Genomic DNA, 17,967 nt, shown 5'->3' on the forward strand with positions numbered 1-17,967 from the left:
GCACGCCCCTGGAGCCCTCCAAGGGAGATATTTTAGTAGCAAGGGAAATTTCTATTGCTTCTCTAAAACCATTCTCTCTCTTGTGCAATTTGCAACTAGCATTCTTTTATATGTGAGTCAGAGATACACAGAAATTTTAACACAAAATAGAAGCATTTCCAGTATTAGAAAAGGAGGCCTGGCATGGTGGCTCATGCCTGTAATCCCAGCACTTTGGGAGGCCAAGGCAGGTGGATCACTTGAGTCAGGTGTTCAAGATCAGCCTGGGCAATATGGTGAAACACCGTCTCTACCAAAAATACAAAAAATTAGCTGGGCATGGTGGCACGTGCCTGTAATCCCAGCTACTCAGGAGGCTGAGGCAGGAGAATCACCTGAACCTGGGAGGTGGAGGCTGCAGTGAACCAAGATTGCACCACTGCACTCCAGCCTGGGCAACAGGGAGACTGGCAAGAAAAAAAAAAGGAAGGAAGGAAGGAAGGAAGGAAGGAAGGAAGGAAGGAAGGAAGGAAGGAAGGAAGGAAGGAAGGAGAAAAAAAGAGAGGGGGAAGGGAAGGGAAGAAAGAAACAGAAAGAGACTGTTGTAAATACATGTTTTACTTATTTATTTATTTTTTTATTATTCTTATTGATTTTTTCAAGTTAGGGGTTATTCTTATTTATTTTTTTAAGTTAGGGGTTATCCTTATTTATTTTTTTAAGTTAGGGGTTACTATTATTTATTTTTTTAAGTTAGGGGTTATCCTTATTTATTTTTTTAAGTTAGGGGTTATTTTTTTATTATTCTTATTTATTTTTTTAAGTTAGGGGTTATGCTAATCTCTGTATCATTCTCATTTTAGTTGTGTGTGCTGCCAAAGGGAGCACCATTCACTTTAAATAATGATTTGAATGAAACCTCATTCTGAGACTTCCTCCCCATGAAGTGAAGTGTGCAGTGCTTCTTTCAGATCCAGAGAGCAAGTGTGAATGAATCCACGTGTTCTGTGTCATACGAGAAGGTGCCAATAACCTCACACCGAGGAAGGCGGATGTGAAGGTCGGCTTGTGTGTTCAGATATTTTGTAGATGGAAAAGTACCTAGGTGGATGGATGACGGATAGATCCCAAAATGTTTGCCTTTTTTTCTTTTCTTTTCTTTTTGAGACAGTCTGAGTCTGTTCCCAGGCTGGAGTGCAGTGGTGTGATCTCAGCTCACTGCAACCTCCACCTCGTGGGTTCAAGTGATACTTCTGCCTCAGCTTCCTGAGTAGCTGAGACTACAGGTGTGCACCACCATACCTGGCCAATGTTTGTATTTTTAGTAGAGAAAGGGTTTCACTATGTTGGCCAAGCTGGTCTTGAACTCCTGATCTTGTGATCCAGCTGCCTCAGGCTCCCAAAGTGCTGGGATTACAGGCATGAGCCACCGCGCCCAGCCCCAGAATGTATTTCTAAATCTATCCAAAGAATTATATGCTGCATTTCATTATATTCTATGCTATGTACCGCTAGACAAAGCTTTGGACAGTGTCTTGGAGACACAGCACACATTGGAGGAGGCAGAGAGCAGGAGGTAGCAGGTGACAGGCCTCCCACTGCTGCCATTTTCCAACGTAAATCTTTGCTCGAGACATGAAACCCCTTGCCTCTTTTCTAGACCCTGAGAGCCCTGTTCCAGTACCAACCCCAGAATGCGGACGAGCTGATGCTAAGTCCTGGCGACTACATCTTTGTGGACCCCACGCAGCAGGACGAAGCCAGCGAGGGCTGGGTGATTGGGATCTCACAGCGGACAGGCTGCCGGGGCTTCCTGCCAGAAAACTACACGGATCGAGCCAGCGAGTCTGACACCTGGGTTAAGCACAGGTGAGTGCTGCCTCCAGCTGCAGCCCCATCATCTCTCTCAGTTACTGCGTAGAGGGCCCACCTGCAAACACTGTGCTTCTAAACCGTCCCATCATTAGTAAAATGCATTCTCTATGCTGGCAAAATCATTCCTGCAGGTATATGGTAAACGTCTTGGTTCATGTGTGGTTTTCTGACGGTAACATTCAAAAAAGAATGAATTACTGTGCCTTAAAGTAATTTGAGATGGTCATCCCAAAATTATTTCCTTATCACAAACATAATAAATTCCATGCAGAGGTCCTGAGCTTAGGTTTATTTATTCTTCTATCCCGAGTATAAACCGTAAGTCCTAGGGTGTATTGTTAGTTTTCTATGGCTGTGTAATAAATTACCACAAAATTAACAGCTAAAACAAAGTGCAGTTATTATCTTATTGTATTCATGGGTTGAGAGTCAGAGTCAGCTTAAGTGGGTCCTCAGCTCGGGGTCTCAAGGCTGTAATCAAGGTGCCTGCCAGGGCTGGGATCCCAGCTGAGGCTTCTTGCCCTCGCCTGAGCCTACACACTTGGTGGAAGTGAGTTCCTTGAACCTGTGGGACTCCTGGTGACACTTCTTCATCAGCTGGAGAATGCCTTGATTCTAGCCTTTTAGCATCACCTGGTGAGGCTAGGGATTTTCAGAACCATCAGGCTCGGTTCCTGTTTGTTTGATGTTCTTCCCTCAGTTTATCTGTTTCCTCTCCCGCTGCACTATAAGCAACGTGAAGAAACCAGGTGATACGCTTAACACTGTGTTTGGAAATGTCCGTAGCTATGGAACCAGCATTACCGCTTGCTTACAAGTCCTCGCTCCATGGACAATTTCATTAAATTCTCTGGCACACATGGGACGGGTCCTCCTTGCTCCGGTTTCCTGGAACACGTTTCACATTCCTTTCTGAGTCCTCTCTGGCGGATTCACCTTTAGCATCCGCATTTCCTAGCAGTCTGTTCGTGGTGATTTGGGCTTTCTCTACCACGGTGTCAGAAGTCTCTCAGCCTGTACTCAACTTCGCCCAGTCCCAGAGCTGTTTCCACACCTTAAGTTCAGAAGGTTTCCAACTCACAACGGTTCGACTTAGGATTTCATAATGAAACGACAGTGATATTCGTGGAGTAGAAACTGTGCTTCAAGTGCCCGTATTCAGTGCTTCACTTTCAGTACAACATTTTACAAATTATGTGAGATACTCAACACTTCATTACAAAACAGGCTTCGTGTTAGGTGCTTTTGCCCCACTATAGGCTACTGTAAATGTCTGAGCACGTTCAGGGTAAGCGAGGTTGAGCTATGACATTCAGTAGCTTAGGTGCATTAAATGCATCTTCAAGGTATGATGGGTTTGTTGGAACGTAACCCCATCTGCAGGTGAAGAGCACCCATGTGTGTTACAACAGCTCCCCATTCCTGACACCAAATTTAGTAAAAGTGTAACCAGAGAAGCAGAACCGATCACTTGCATACAGCATATAAGACATATACATATTCATGCAGTTGTCCCTTGCTATCCGCAAGGCGTTGGTTCCAGGACACCCACAGATACCCAAATCCTCAGGTGCTCCAGTCACTGACGTAAAATGCTGTGGTACTTACATGCAATGTATGCACATCCTCCTGCGCCTTTTAAATCATCTCTAGGTTACCTGTGATGTGTTATATAGTGTTAATGCTACACAAATAGTGGTTATTCAGTTCAGTATTGTTTTTTATTTGTATTTTTTAAATTGTTGTATTGCTTTTTTTTTTTCTTTGAGAATGGAAGTTTTGCTCTTTTGCCCAGGCTGGAATGCAATGGCAAGATCTTGGCTCACTGCAACCTCTGCCTCCCAGGTTCAAGCGATTCTCCTGCCTCAGCCTCCCGAGTAGCTAAGTTTACGGGCACGCGCCACCACACTCGGCTAATTTTGTATTTTTAGTAGAGACAAAGTTTCTCCATGTTGATCAGGCTGATCTCGAACTCCCAACTTCAGGTGGTCCCGCCGTCCTCGACCTCTGAAAGTTCTGGCATTACAGGTGTGAGCCACCTCGCCTCGCCGCTGTTTTTTATCAATTTTTTAAAAAATATTTTTGGCCTGCAGTTGGTCAACTCCACATAATACTTTATATTGTATACACATGTATCACATATGCGCATATGGATATGGTACAACAAATTACCTTATGCAGTTACTGGGGCTAGCTAAGCAGATGCGGGCAGGCAGGAAGGGAGGGAGGGAGGGAGACACGGAGCGGGGGAGGCAGGGAGGGAGGGAGGGTCCTACTCAGGCTGAAAGCCCATGGGCAAGTTGTCCACACGTGGGCAGCTGGAAGGACCCACGTGGGGCATGGGAGAGCAATCGCAGACACAGCTGCTATGAGTCTCTGAGTTTGGGGAAAGCCGAAGCTTTAAAAAGAAATATGCCTGGCTGGGCGCGGTGGCTCACGGCTGTAATCCCAGTACTTTGGGAGGCCGAGGAGGGTGGATCACGAGGTCAAGAGATCAAGACCATCCTGGTCAACATGGTGAAACCCCATCTCTACTAAAAATACAAAAAAATAGCTGGGCATGGTGGCGCGTGCCTGTAGTCCCAGCTACTCAGGAGGCTGAGGCAGGAGAATTGCCTGAACCCAGGAGGCGGAGGTTGTGGTGAGCCGAGATAACGCCATTGCACTCCAGCCTGGGTAACAAGAGCGAAACTCCGTCTCAAAAAAAAAAAATGCCTTCCCACTGCATAAGTCAGGCCTGCTCGGACTACTCTTGGTTTTGATTAATTTGAATTCAGCTGCTTAGGGGATCTAATCACGTTTGCAAAATCTCCTCGCGGCACCTGGACTAGCATTTGATGGGATAGCTGGGAAGGCCGTGTGTGATGCTTAGGATGACTCCTGCCTCCCTTCCATCCTGCAGCTGTCATGAGAATGCCTCTTGTAGCCCACCCTTATCAGTCACAGGCTAAAAAGGAAGTCTAGGGACTGTCGTTCAGCCTAGCCAAGTCGCCACACTGTAAAGCCTTTGCATCGTGTGAAGGTAGCTTTCGTGAGCTTTTTCACTCTCTTCTCCCAGGTTCCAGTTGGGAGAGTGGAGAGAGCAGGCAGAGGTCAGAATACATGTGGTGAAAAAAGAGAAAAGCTGCTCAACCTCACAGGTGTGCATGTTGGGGTAGAGCTCTTGCAGGTGTCAAGACTGGTGGTTGGAACAGCTGAATGATGAGAGTAGGAGGAGCAGGGCAGAAAGGCACAGAAAACCCTATGTTGTGGTTCGGGGCTTCCTGGCCCCTTCAGAGCTGTGTGGCTGGGGAAGAGAGCCTGGAAAACCACCATCATGGCCATCCCTCTATCTCCAGGCAGGAGGAGGTCTTAAAACCGTTTTACCGTTTCACTCATTTGTTTACTTCTCTCCCAAAATTTTCCGCAGCTTCTCTAGGGTTCCCCCCACCACCCTGACAAATAAATAAATCATTAAGTTGGACACAGATGAATCAGCATCTGCTCAATCTATAGATTTTCAGATCTGTGCTGGACATGTGCTGTGGATTCTACTTCTAGCATCTATATATCCAGGGAATTCTTGCCTGTACCCTTCCCACTGAGGTTCATACACAAAGCACAACTATGAAAATTGTGACATTTTATTTGAGTTGTCATTGGAAACTACTTAAAAATTGTCAGAGACTATAAGGGTAACTAATAAGACTAGCATTTTGAGTAAATTTAGAAAGAATATATTTTGAAGAGCTAAAATAAATGATTGCTTATTGGTTATTTTTATCCAAATCCCCCCCCAAAAAAAGAAAAGAAAAGATGGTTTAATAGTACCTAATAGAAGCTCTTGGTGAAATGATTCGAATTTGCAAGAAATAGTAGTAAAAATAGTGGAAGTATTGTCTGAAATATTTATAAAAGGAGATTGGGTGACTATGGCTGATTTCTTTAAGTATTATTTTTCTTTCTGCTAATTATTCATACACTGAGATTTGTAAGATGAGCCAGTGACAGCATTTATGACCCTGGACTTCCCCACTAAACGTAATAGCAACTTGACACTCAAGGGGAGCAGCCAAAGCCCCATGGCTGTCCAGACGTGGCATTCCATATCATCTTCACTGTGTCCAGACATGGCATTCTGTATCATCTTCGCTTTGTCCACACGTGGCATTCTGTATCATCTTCGCTGTGTCCAGACGTGGCATTCCATATCATCTTCACTGTGTCCAGACGTGGCATTCCATATCATCTTCACTGTGTCCAGACATGGCATTCTGTATCATCTTCGCTGTGTCCACACGTGGCATTCTGTATCATCTTCGCTGTGTCCAGACGTGGCATTCTGTATCATCTTCGCTTTGTCCACACGTGGCATTCCGTATCATCTTCGCTGTGTCCAGACGTGGCATTCCGTATCATCTTCGCTGTGTCCAGACGTGGCATTCCGTATCATCTTCGCTGTGTCCAGACGTGGCATTCCGTATCATCTTCGCTGTGTCCAGACGTGGCATTCCGTATCATCTTCGCTGTGTCCAGACGTGGCATTCCGTATCATCTTCGCTGTGTCCAGACGTGGCATTCCGTATCATCTTCGCTGTGTCCAGACGTGGCATTCCGTATCATCTTCTCTGTGTCCAGACGTGGCATTCCGTATCATCTTCGCCGTGTCCAGACGTGGCATTCCGTATCATCTTTTCTGTGTCCAGACTTGGCATTTCGTATCATCTTTGCTGTGTCCAGACGTGGCATTCCATATCTTCTTCGCTTTTTCCAGATGTGGCATTCCATATCATCACTTTTTCCAGATGTGGCATTCCATATCATCTTTGCTTTGTCCAGATATGGCATTCTGTATCATCTTCTCTGTGTCCAGACGTGCCATTCCGTATCTTCTTCGCTTTTTCCAGACGTGGCATTCCATATCATCTTTGCTTTGTCCAGATGTGGCATTCCATATCATCTTCTCTGTGTCCAGACGTGGCATTCCGTATCATCTTCTCTTTTTCCAGACGTGGCATTCCATATCTTCTTCACTTTTTCCAGATGTGGCATTCCGTATCATCTTCGCTGTGTCCAGACGTGGCATTCCGTATCATCTTCTCATTTTCCAGACGTGGCATTCCATATCATCTTCACTTGAGGCCATTTAACATCTTCCCTTAATGAATAAGAACTAAGGACCACAAAATGCAAATATGGGATGAGAAATGCAGCAGTAGTCACACGTCTTTATTTATTGATGTGTTAATTCATAATCCACTTAAATCTATTTTAAGGCAGCTTAAGAGATTCCCAATAGCTTTGCACACTAACATCACCCCCTGCCCTGTGCCTGGCTCTGTTCCACGTGTCCCTTATTAACTGACTTACTTCTCCAATATCCCTGGGGCAGGCACTGTTATTGCTCCATTTTACAGATGATGAAACTGATACATAAAGAGAGCAAATCACTCACCTGTGTTCACACAGCAAGTGAGCAGGGGAAGCAGGATTCCAGCTTCATACCTAATCCCACACTTGGGCTTCCAACTCTGACCTCGACTGCCCCTATAGAAGAGATCATTCAATTTTAAAAATCAGTCTATACATTAAATTATGACACATCCATACAATAAAACATTGCAGCTTTAAAATAATCAAGAGGGAGAATTTTATGTATTGATTTGGAAAAATTTGCAATATTTATTGATAAATGACAAAGTAAGTTGCAATACAATGTGTGTGGTATGACATGCTTGTGGGGAAGGGAAAAGACACGTATATGTCTGTACATACATGTGCACAATATGATTTCCACACATGCACATGTCTATAGGTTTCCTGGAAGAGAGAATGTCTAGAAACTTCCAACCATGGTTACGTGTGAGTTCTAGGAGTGGGAATCAGAATGGAATAGAAATGGGCGAGAGACTTTTCAAACATGACCATTTCGTAATGTTTACATATATGAAGCATATAAATGCACTTCTTACTCAAAACATAAATTAATTAATTTTTTTTTTTTTTTTGAGACAGAGTTTCGCTCTTGTTTCCCAGGCTGGAGTGCAATGGCAAGATCTCGGCTCACCACAACCTCCGCCTCCCGGGTTCAGGCTATTCTCCTGCCTCAGCCTCCCCAGTAGCTGGGATTACAGGCACGCGCCACCATGCCCAGCTAATTTTTTGTATTTTTAGTAGACACGGGGTTTCACCATGTTGACCAGGATGGTCTCGATCTCTTGACCTTGTGATCCACCCGCCTCGGCCTCCCAAAGTGCTGGGATTACAGGCGTGAGCCACCGCGCCCGGCTCATCTTAAATTTTAAGAAGAGAATATAAGGAAGTTGGGTCAAAGGGGGAATAAAGGTGGAGAAGCTAGACAAAGCCAGGGCTGGAGTTTGTCTTCACCGTGGCGTGTGCTGGGAGCTCCTGGCTCTGAGCTTTCCCACATCCAGTGAGAAAACGGAGACACATTCAATCAACAGTCACGGCCATCCCAGAGCCGTGCAGACCAGCAGTTCAGGAGAAACACAATCTGACACAGACATGTCCATGGGTCCAGGGACCACATCTAAATCACAGGATGTGGGTGCCACAGGGATTGTAGAGATAACCGAAGGCAACACCCTGCTTGAGAGCTGAGAAGACTCGGGCCCAGGAGGCAGGAGAGTGGGTGAGGCTGTACAGTCGACGGAGCTCCTCATCACCTGACCCAAACAACAGCTTAAGGAATAGAGGAGATGCTGGCTACACCCTAACTAACCATGTACATTCCAGGAGGGTTGAGGCTCCCCTGCGGCCCTGCGTCTTTCAGCATGTCCTTCGTTCTCTGCCCAGGATGGGAGAGTTTCATTGTCACAGAGGAACCTCAAAGACTCTGCTGAAGATGAGTCTACAGCTATGATACTTTTCACTTCACAGCTGATACATTAGACACCTGTCATCAACGTAACCATCTCAGCTTTTATGCCTGACGTTTCTGGGACTATTCTTTCTAGAGACAACTTTCTCTTGAGAATTAACCAGTATTGGCCAGGCACGGTGGCGCACGCCTGTAATCTCAGCACTTTGGGAGGCCGAGGAGGGCGGATCACCGGGTCAGGAAATCAAGACCATCCTGGCTAAAGGGTGAAACCCCGTCTCTACTAAAAATACAAAAATTTAGCCGGGTGTGGTGGCAGTTGCCTGTAGTCCCAGCTACTCGGGAGGCTGAGGCAGGAGAATCGCTTGAACCCGGGAGGCGGAGGTTTCAGTGAGCCAAGATCACACCACTGCACTCCGGACTGGGTGACAGAGAGAGACTCCATCTCAGAAAAAAAAAAAAAGAGAGAGAATGAATCAATATTAACAAAAAGTGTGATGAAAGGAGGACGTAAGCACCGGGCCAGGTGCTGCGGGTGTCTGATTGGTCCTGCTTTGGGAGCACCCTTCTCGTGGCTGGGGGAGCAGCAAGACAGCCTGACGAGCAGTGACCTTTGCGTGTGGGCCAGTGAGGCATATGATGGGAGCTGCTGGATTCCACTGAGCTGGATAAATCTTTTCAAACTGCTTAAAGTCCTTATTAAACATATAAAACTTTTAAAATCAGAAAATAAATGGTCCTTGAACGTCTCCACTCATCTCTAAGGTATTTGTTAGTGGAAAATGTGGTCGGACAGCAACCTCCAAAGGCCAACTGACCCACGGGCTGACAGACAGCTGTTCAGATGTTTGGTAAATACCTACAGATACCTGTTCAGATGTTTGGTAGGAGTACCAGCCTGGGTCAGGACTCACACTTTCGTGACCCATTACAGCGCCTGGAAACAGACCTGCAGGTGCACCAGAAGGAATCCCCCTGCCCATAAAGAGGGCACCTTTCCAGGTAAGAGTCTGCAGCTCCGATGCCATGGGTAGTACTTGGCAGTTAGCATATCAATCATCCGTCACCACTCTAACGACCCCAGCCTCCTTGCCGGATGGTGCTGGGATTCTTCGGACCTATCTACCACCAAATCACACTGTGATGTGTGTCCACCGCTTTGAAGAAGATCAGAGGTGGCCTGGAGGGACTGGTGCTGGGGGATGGCATTCACCAACCGCAGCAGTTCTGACCCTCTGCATAGGAGAGCAGAGGGAGCCCCGCTGTAGGACAAAGAACAGCGGGGCCTGAGAGGGAGGGCTCAGGAGAACACGCGCCATGCGCCAGTCAAAACGAGGACACTCCCCGCACTGAAGGCAGACGCAGCGGGTTACTTGGAAAACCTCAGAGCAAGTTTACAGTGGTACCTCAGACATAAGAAAGGCACGATCGGGAGCTGAACAGCATCCCACCGACATCCACGTGCGGAGGTCCCGACTCCCAAGACCTCAGAATGTGACCTTGTTTGGAGACAGGGTCTTTAAAGACGTGACCCAGTTCAACTGAGGCCATTAAGGTGTGCCCTTGTCCTTAGCAGAAGTTAGGACACAGACACACACAGAGGGACGGCCCTGTGAGGACACAAGGAGAAGGTGTCTGTCTGCAGGCCAAGGAGAGAGGCCTCAAGAGGAGCCAGCCCCAACCGCGGCTTGACCTCAGACCTGCAGCCTCCAGGACTGTGAGAGAAACTGTGGCTGTCGTTGAAGCCGTCCAGCGGTGGGACTGTCAGGGCCTCCCCAGAAAACAAACCCAGGGACGCTGTCCAGGCAGCCCCAGACGGCAGCTCTGTCCTTTTAAGAACCAGGGAGAATTCAAACACGTCTGTTTCCATGGTGTAAGGTAACCACCGAGAGGCTCTCTCAAGTCGAAGAGGAAAACAGAAATGTGAAAACGCTAAGCTCTTTCCTTTCTCCTCTCGTCACCCATGTTCTCAGCATAATCTTGATCGTATTTCATTGGAAAGACCAGCAAAATGCACTCGGGTTCTCTGTAACCCTCACAGATGTCGTCAGTAGATAGCAAAGCCCCAGCTACAGTGTGCAGAGCAGGCGCAGGCAGGGTGTGGGCGCCCCCGCCTTGCCCTCAGGAAGGGGAAACCAACCAATGTTTCCTGTGCCAACGTGGGGCTATGAATTGTGCCTCGCTGCTCTGAGCATGTTAATTTGAAGAAGAAACTGTTGATTGTTCCAATGTGATGACTATATTCTTGGTCTACTGAGGATCAACTCAAGTTCGTGTTTTCCATCTATTGGCATCGGACCCGGCGAAAACCTGTCTCTACTAAAATCACAAAAAGTTAGCCAGACACAGTGGTGCGCACCTGTAGTCCCAGCTACTGGGGTGGCTGAAGCTTGAGAATCGCTTGAACCCAGGAGGCAGAGGTTGCAGTGAGCCAAGATCACAGCACTGCACTCCAGCCTGGGTGACAGAGCGAGACTTTGTCTCAGAAAAAGAAAAGAAAACAAATAGACAGTATTTCATATCCCCTCACATACACCAAAATCAATTCCCGGCAGAGACAAGTATTAAAGAAACAGAAAATCATTTTTAAAATAGAACCGTTTGATGAATGCACTTCTAATTTCTGGACTGGGGAGAGCCTGAAAGCTCAGAAGCAGTGGAAGGGATCTTAAAGTGAGACTCCGCGGACCTGTCTTTCACGGTGAGTGTTAAATGCTTACACTCAAAGACCTCTGCAGATTAAACATCATGAAGAGCCCTACCCTGCAAAGAGCAAGCTGGTCACAGTGCTTTTCAGAAGATATTCATAAAGGTGATGGTCCCCAACGGGTCACCCACTTGAGCAGATTACCTGCCCCAGCCCTCGACCCTCCCATGGTGGCACAGGAGTCCCTGGATGCTGCTAGCCCTTGGACATTTTTGGCCCCTGTGGTGACTAATGCCTGCCTTTTTCACTGACTGACCAAGAAGCTGTCTCCTCACTCTTCCTCTACAAAAACTTCATTCAACAATTGCTAAGAAAAACGCTAAGGCTTTGAGAGAAGAAATGGCCAAAGAACATGAACAGGAGAGAAATGAATGGGGAGGGGCTCCTGTTCAATAGTAAGATAACATGTGCACAAAAGAGTGAGGCCCGGCCAGTCGCAGTGGTTCATGCCTGTAGTCCCGGTACTTTGGGAGGCCGAGGTAGGGAGAAGGATCACTTAAGCCCAGGAGTTGGAGACCAGCCTGGGCGACATAGGGAGACCCTGTCTCTACAAAAGAAAAAATAGAAGTAACTTAGCAGGGCACGGTGGTGCCGTGCCAGTACCAATTACTTGGGAGGCAGAGGTGGGACGATAGCTTGAGCTTGGGAGGTCAAGGCTGCAGCAATCCATGATTGTGTCACTGCACTCCAGCCCTGGCAACAGCAAGACCCTATCTTTTAAAAAAATTTAAGCAGAATTTTAAAAAAATAAGGCACCATTTCCCTTCACCTTCTACTAGACTACAATTTGCTTTTCCTAAAAAAGTGGTTCAAATTCAAAGCCATAAGGCAACATTCCCAAATGTGGATGGATGAGGGAAACGGGGTTAGAGCCTGCGGTTAACTGAGCTGGAGGATTACAGATCCTCTTTCATCTTCTTTAATTTGTTGTATTTTCCACATTCTATTAACCATTAGAAACAAAGTCTCCTGAATTTTCCCGGTGGAATTGGAAATTTAAAATGCTAGAATTCACTGAAAGAAAGAGCGAAATGTCAGTAGAAGCTGTTGGGCAGGCAAAGGACTTTTTGTGCCCAATTCGACCCCGAGAAATCACACAGAGCTCCTGCTGAGACACACCTGTGTGGCCACTGGACTGTGGCCGTGTGTAATTTCTAAATAGAGTTTTCAAGTATCTTTGCTTCTATGGAGTGACTTCCCCCTTGGGGAAATCGACCATGTGCTGTTCCGAGGATTCCTGCAGCCTTCAGGTCTCTGTTTCTCATTCACTGCCTTCCTCTGACCACCCTGCCTGTTTCTCCCAGACACATTCATTTTGGGGGACCCCTCCATCACCATCACCCCCTTCCTATTCCAGAGTGTGGAGCTCTCACTGCTGCACGTTGCTGGGATCTTTCCCCTCAGTCATCCCTGAGCACCTGAGTGCCTGTCCACTCCATGACATGTTTCTTGATTTCTGGAAGGCAGCAGCTTCCTCAGGTGCCTGTCCACTCCATGACATGTTTCTCCATTGCTGGAAGGCAGCAGCTTCCTCAGGTGCCTGTCCACTCCATGACACGTTTCTCGATTGCTGGAAGGCAGCAGCTTCCTCAGGTGCCTGTCCACTCCATGACATGTTTCTCGATTGCTGGAAGGCAGCAGCTTTCTCAGGTGCCTGTCCACTCCATGACATGTTTCTCGATTGCTGGAAGGCAGCAGCTTCCTTAGTACCCCGACGCCCTCTGCTGAATGCATCTTCTCTCCTCCAGATGTGAGCAGAGCACTTCCATGTGTCTGTTCACGCTGGTTCATTCCTGCATCTCAGCTGCGTCCCTTTGCACACCTGTGACTGTATTAGAAGGTGGATCAAAGAGGATGGTGTATTCATCAGTGTTCCCCAGAGAGAGACAGAGACAGAGTGACTGGGAGAGGAGAGATCTAGGTGAAGGAATGGGCTCGAGACTGTGAGCCTGGCAAGTCCACAGTTTGCAGGGTAGGCCGGCAGGTGGGAGACCCCGGAAAGCGTTGAAGTTACTGCTTAAGTCCAGAGGTGCGCTGGAGGTAGAACCCCCTTCCTCGTGGGACCCCAGTTTGTTTTTTCTTAAGGCCTTCAGCTGGTTGGATGAGACCCACCCACAGGGATGTGTTGAGACATTCAAGGACCATTTTCTGATTTTAAAAACTTTAGATGTTTTTAATAAGGACTTCCAGCAGTTTAAAAAGATTGGGCCAGCACCGTGGAGCCCATCCTCTGGAAGGTGGCCTGCTTTACTCAGTCTGGTGACTTAAATGTTAATCTCGTTCTTTAAAAAAATACCTTCATAGTGACATCTAAAATAACATTTGACCCAATACCTGGGCACTGTGGCCCAGCCACGTTGACACGTAAAATTACCCATCGAGACGGTGATTGTTGTAATGAAACAGCCACGTCATCCACATGTCCTGGGTCCTGAGCACTTCGCACAGGCTGCTTCATTCTCTGCTCCTGGGAACCTGTCTGCAGCTGCCCCGCACATCCTCAAGTGCACACGTGACCAGATGTGGGGTCTCTACGGCAACAGCACAGTCTCACCTCTGCTCAAGCCGTGCTTTCCTTCCCATGCAGGACGTACACCTTCAATCTAGCCGCGGACCTGAACTCCAGAAAGGACGGGGAGGCCAGCAGCAGACGCGGTGGGGAGTTCCTTTCACAAACAGCCCGGAGTCTCAGTGGCATACAGGCCTTGCAGGTAATAGAACGTTCCCTTCTTTCTTTTAAGTAAACTGAGCAAAACCACACTCTGTGTTAACTTCATGGTGGACGAAGCTTTGGGGGAATAGCTTCTGTTCCACAGACACGTCCTCCCTGCTGGCCTAGAGCGCAGATCCAGGCATGGGTCCGCAAGGGGGCCTCCCACCAGTGCTGAGGTGCCAGGGGGTCCTGCCCTGGTCCATCTGCTCCGGGCAGACAGGGAGCCACCCCCTCCATGGGAAAGTGCCCCACCTTCAAGCTCCTCAAGGAGGCTTCAGTCATGGCACCAGGGCAAGGAGGAGGCAAGGACACAGCCCTGCCCGGAATCCCGAGTTCTCACCCCATTCCCTCATTCATGAGCCAAGCAGCCCCCAAGACGTCACCTCCTCCAGTGCCTTGGCCCCTCATCTTTTGAGGTAAAACTCTTCATAACCTGGAGGTTCAGAACCTTCATAATTCCTCAGGCCAGGGGTCAGGGCACAGCAGGGCACCCTGAGCCAGCCACCCTCACAGGGCACATCCAGGAGAGCAGGCTGCCAGGCAGGGACACCGAGGAGCAGGCAGCCAATCCCTGAAGGCAAACAAGTGGCATGGCATCCCTGACCCGTCCTGTGATCTGAAGCGTCACCCTCCTTACAGAAGAGCCCCCGAGAAGGGACTGCACCTGCCGCTGGCCCTGGTCCAGTTGCCACAGTAGTGGAAATGCCTCCCTGTCCTTACTGTTCCCAAATTTGTCCTTCTGTGATCTGCCATGTGCCACACATGTTATTTCAGGATCTCTCACCCCTGCTACCCCCAATCAACACAGGAGGCGCTATTCCTGCCCCCTACCCATTTTACAGATCCAAAAACTGGGGCTCATGGAGATTGTCCTAACACCTTCCCATCAGATTGTGGGGAGGATTACATGAAATAGGGTATCCAGTGCCCACGACGGCCAGGCCCCTGGTGTGGAGAGTCTGTTGTGCCCAGAAGGTAGGGCCACAGTAGCCTGGTTCATTCTCTAGTCCCCAGGGCCCAGCTTGGGGTCTGGCCCACAAATCTCTAGAGCGACCAAAAGAAGGCCCTACCGGGACTCCTCACTGGCTTAGGATCTCAGGATCAGCGCTAGCCTCTGTTACGGATTGAATTGTGTATCTCCAAAATTCCTGTCTCGAAGTCCTAACCCCCAGTCCCACTGAATGTGACCGTATCCGTAGGCGAGGCCTTGAAAGACGTATTTAAAGTGAAATGAGGCAATACAGCTGGGCGATCTGATCCCTTCTGCCTGCTGCCCTTACAAGAAGAGGGGATGAGGACACAGACACACGCAGAGGAATGGACCTGTGAGGTCACAGGCAGGAGACGCCACCCTCAAGTCCTGGAGAGAAGCCTCTAAAGGAACCAGGCCTGGCAATGCCATCATCTCTGACCTCCAGCCTCCGGGGCAGTGAGAGAGCAAACTTCTGCTGTTGAAGCAGTGTCCTTGTCACCATTTCCACCATTTGTGCCTCCTGGTAGCTGATGCAAATCAGCCCAAAGCTAAGCAGCCTTGGCGGGCCTTTGCTGCCTTGGTGGCTGGCTGAGGAGGCCTTTTCTTTTTTTTTTTTTTTAATCAATTTATTTATTTTTAATTGCATTTTAGGTTTTGGGGCACATGTGCAGAACACGCAAGATAGTTGCATAGGTACACACATGGCAGGGTGTTTTGCTGCCTTCCTCCCCTTCACCCATATTTGGCATTTCTCCCCATGCTATTCCTCCCCAGCTCCCCCGCCGCTGTCCCTCCCCTATTCCCCCAATAGACCCCAGTATGCAGTGCTCCCTTCCCTGTGTCCATGCGTTCTCATATTTTATCACCCGCCTATGAGTGAGAATATGTGGTATTTCATTTTCTGTTCTTGTGTCAGTTTGCTGAGAATGATGTTCTCCAGATTCATCCATGTTCCTACAAAGACACGAACTCATCATTTTATATTGCTGCATAATATTCCGTGGTGTATATGTGCCACATTTTCCCAGTCCAGGCCTTTTCTTGAGAAACTAAGAATGTGTCTCCCAAGCTGGGTCCGTGTGAAGTGGCGACCAGCGTTCACCATGTGAGAAAGGTCCAGACTTGGGAGACTCCCCAGGGCTGTGCCCCACATTCCAGACTGCAGGATGGGAAGAAGCTGGGATGGAAGCCTCCACTCATAGCTCAACCTGTGTCTAAACTGTGCTTTCAATGGCTGAAGACAGAACATACATCTGCTGTGAACTGGACCCCTCATGCGGTCTTCTCTGTAGGGATTTCACACCTTCTCTGTAGTAGGAAAAGAAAACTGGCAGCAGGTCTGGTAAAATACACCTGTGGGAGGCAGAATCATGGCCCCAGAGACGGTGTCCTAAGCCCTGGAACCTGTGTATGTGCCCTTATTAGGAAAGAGGGTCTCTGCAGACGGGATTGAGTTGAGGATCTTAAAATGGGAAGAGTATCCGTGGTTATCCAGGAGGGCCCTAAACCCCATCATGAGTGTCCTGATGAGAGAAAAGCAGAGGGGAGTGGTGGCTCACGCCTGTAATCCCAGCACTTTGGGAGGCCGAGGTGGGTGGATCACGAGGTCAAACGATCGAGAACATCCTGGTCAACATGGTGAAACCCCGTCTCTACTAAAAATACAAAACAATTAGCTGGGCATGGTGGCGCGTGCCTGTAATCCCAGCTACTCAGGAGGCTGAGGCAGGAGAATTGCCTGAACCCAGGAGGCGGAGGTTGCGGTGAGCCGAGATCACACTATTGAACTCCAGCCTGGGTAACAAGAGCAAAACTCCGTCTCAAAAAAAAAAAAGAAAGAAAGAAAAGCAGAGGGCATTTGATACAGCAGCAGAGGAGGCCATGTGGACACACAGGCAAAAGCTGGAGCGATGCAGCCACAAGCCAAGGAATGCATGGGGCCACCAGGAGCTGGAGGAGGCAAGGAATAAATCCTCCCCTAGAACCTTAGAGGGCACACAGCCCTGCCAACACCTTGACTTTGGACTTCCAGCTTCCAAAGTCATGAGAGAATAAATGTCTGTTGTTTTGCACCACCCAGACCGTATGGCAGCCCCAGGACACCCATGCGGCACCTTCTGTCTAGAGAATTGCTGCAGCCCCGTCTCATTCCATAGATCTCAGGGGTCAGTCCATTCCACTCCCCACAGATCTTTCTTTTGCTTTGTTACCATATTCCTGTGGCAAAGCTCCACAGGAGAGCATTTAAAATGCTCTGAGCTCTTCCAGGAAGAAAACGCTCCAAATCCAAAACTTCAGTCCAATGCACGGACTTTGTTACGAGGCAGAACGAGGTTTCCAAGCACGTGCACACTTTGCAACCTGCTTGCAGATCAGCTCTCTACAGGGAAGCAGGCTAGGATATTTTAACATGTATTCTGGGATGGAGTGGTGGGTGCTGCCTCTTGGTGTCAGTGTAGGCAGCCCCTACATAACCACACTTCACAACTGCAAGACAGCAAGACAAACCTTCCCCTAGAGGTCCGCAGGAGATGGGTGTTTCTATCCTGAAGCACACATCTGAAGTTCTCCAGTAAGGGACACCAATACTATTCTCTTGGCCTTACCACATGTTCATTTTGAAGACTCAGCCCCGTGACCCTGGGAAAGCATTTGCATGGAGATTGCAAACGTTCTCATCGGCTCACCAATCCCATGGTTTATGCACCTACGAAATGTAGTCAGGGCCATGGAGAACTGTCTGGTCCCGACAAATTTCAGCAGCTGGAAATTCTGCATTGCCCAGGCCAGTGTGGACTATACAGGGGTTCCACAGGGTCTGGCAGGAGCTGCCCATGGTGCTGACCCAAGAATGCTTTCGAGGCAGGTGAAATTGGCCACCATCCTACTTTCTGGCATCC

The 17,967-nt window shown here is 48.4% G+C and overlaps 1 protein-coding gene across 2 annotated transcripts in view; it reads left to right on the forward strand.

Annotated features, from left to right (window-relative positions):
* UBASH3A (ubiquitin associated and SH3 domain containing A) overlaps positions 1-17,967 on the forward strand; it is a 50,226-nt gene that overhangs the window by 11,068 nt on the left and 21,191 nt on the right. For both annotated transcript variants that reach the window (XM_035282996.3, XM_078358615.1), the window contains exons 6-7: positions 1,640-1,848; positions 13,969-14,092. In XM_035282996.3, the coding sequence (XP_035138887.2) occupies positions 1,640-1,848; positions 13,969-14,092 (333 nt within the window). The remainder of the gene's footprint in view (positions 1-1,639; positions 1,849-13,968; positions 14,093-17,967) is intronic.

Source organism: Callithrix jacchus, chromosome 21, assembly GCF_049354715.1.
Source record: "Callithrix jacchus isolate 240 chromosome 21, calJac240_pri, whole genome shotgun sequence".
NCBI classification, from domain to species: domain Eukaryota; kingdom Metazoa; phylum Chordata; class Mammalia; order Primates; family Cebidae; genus Callithrix; species Callithrix jacchus.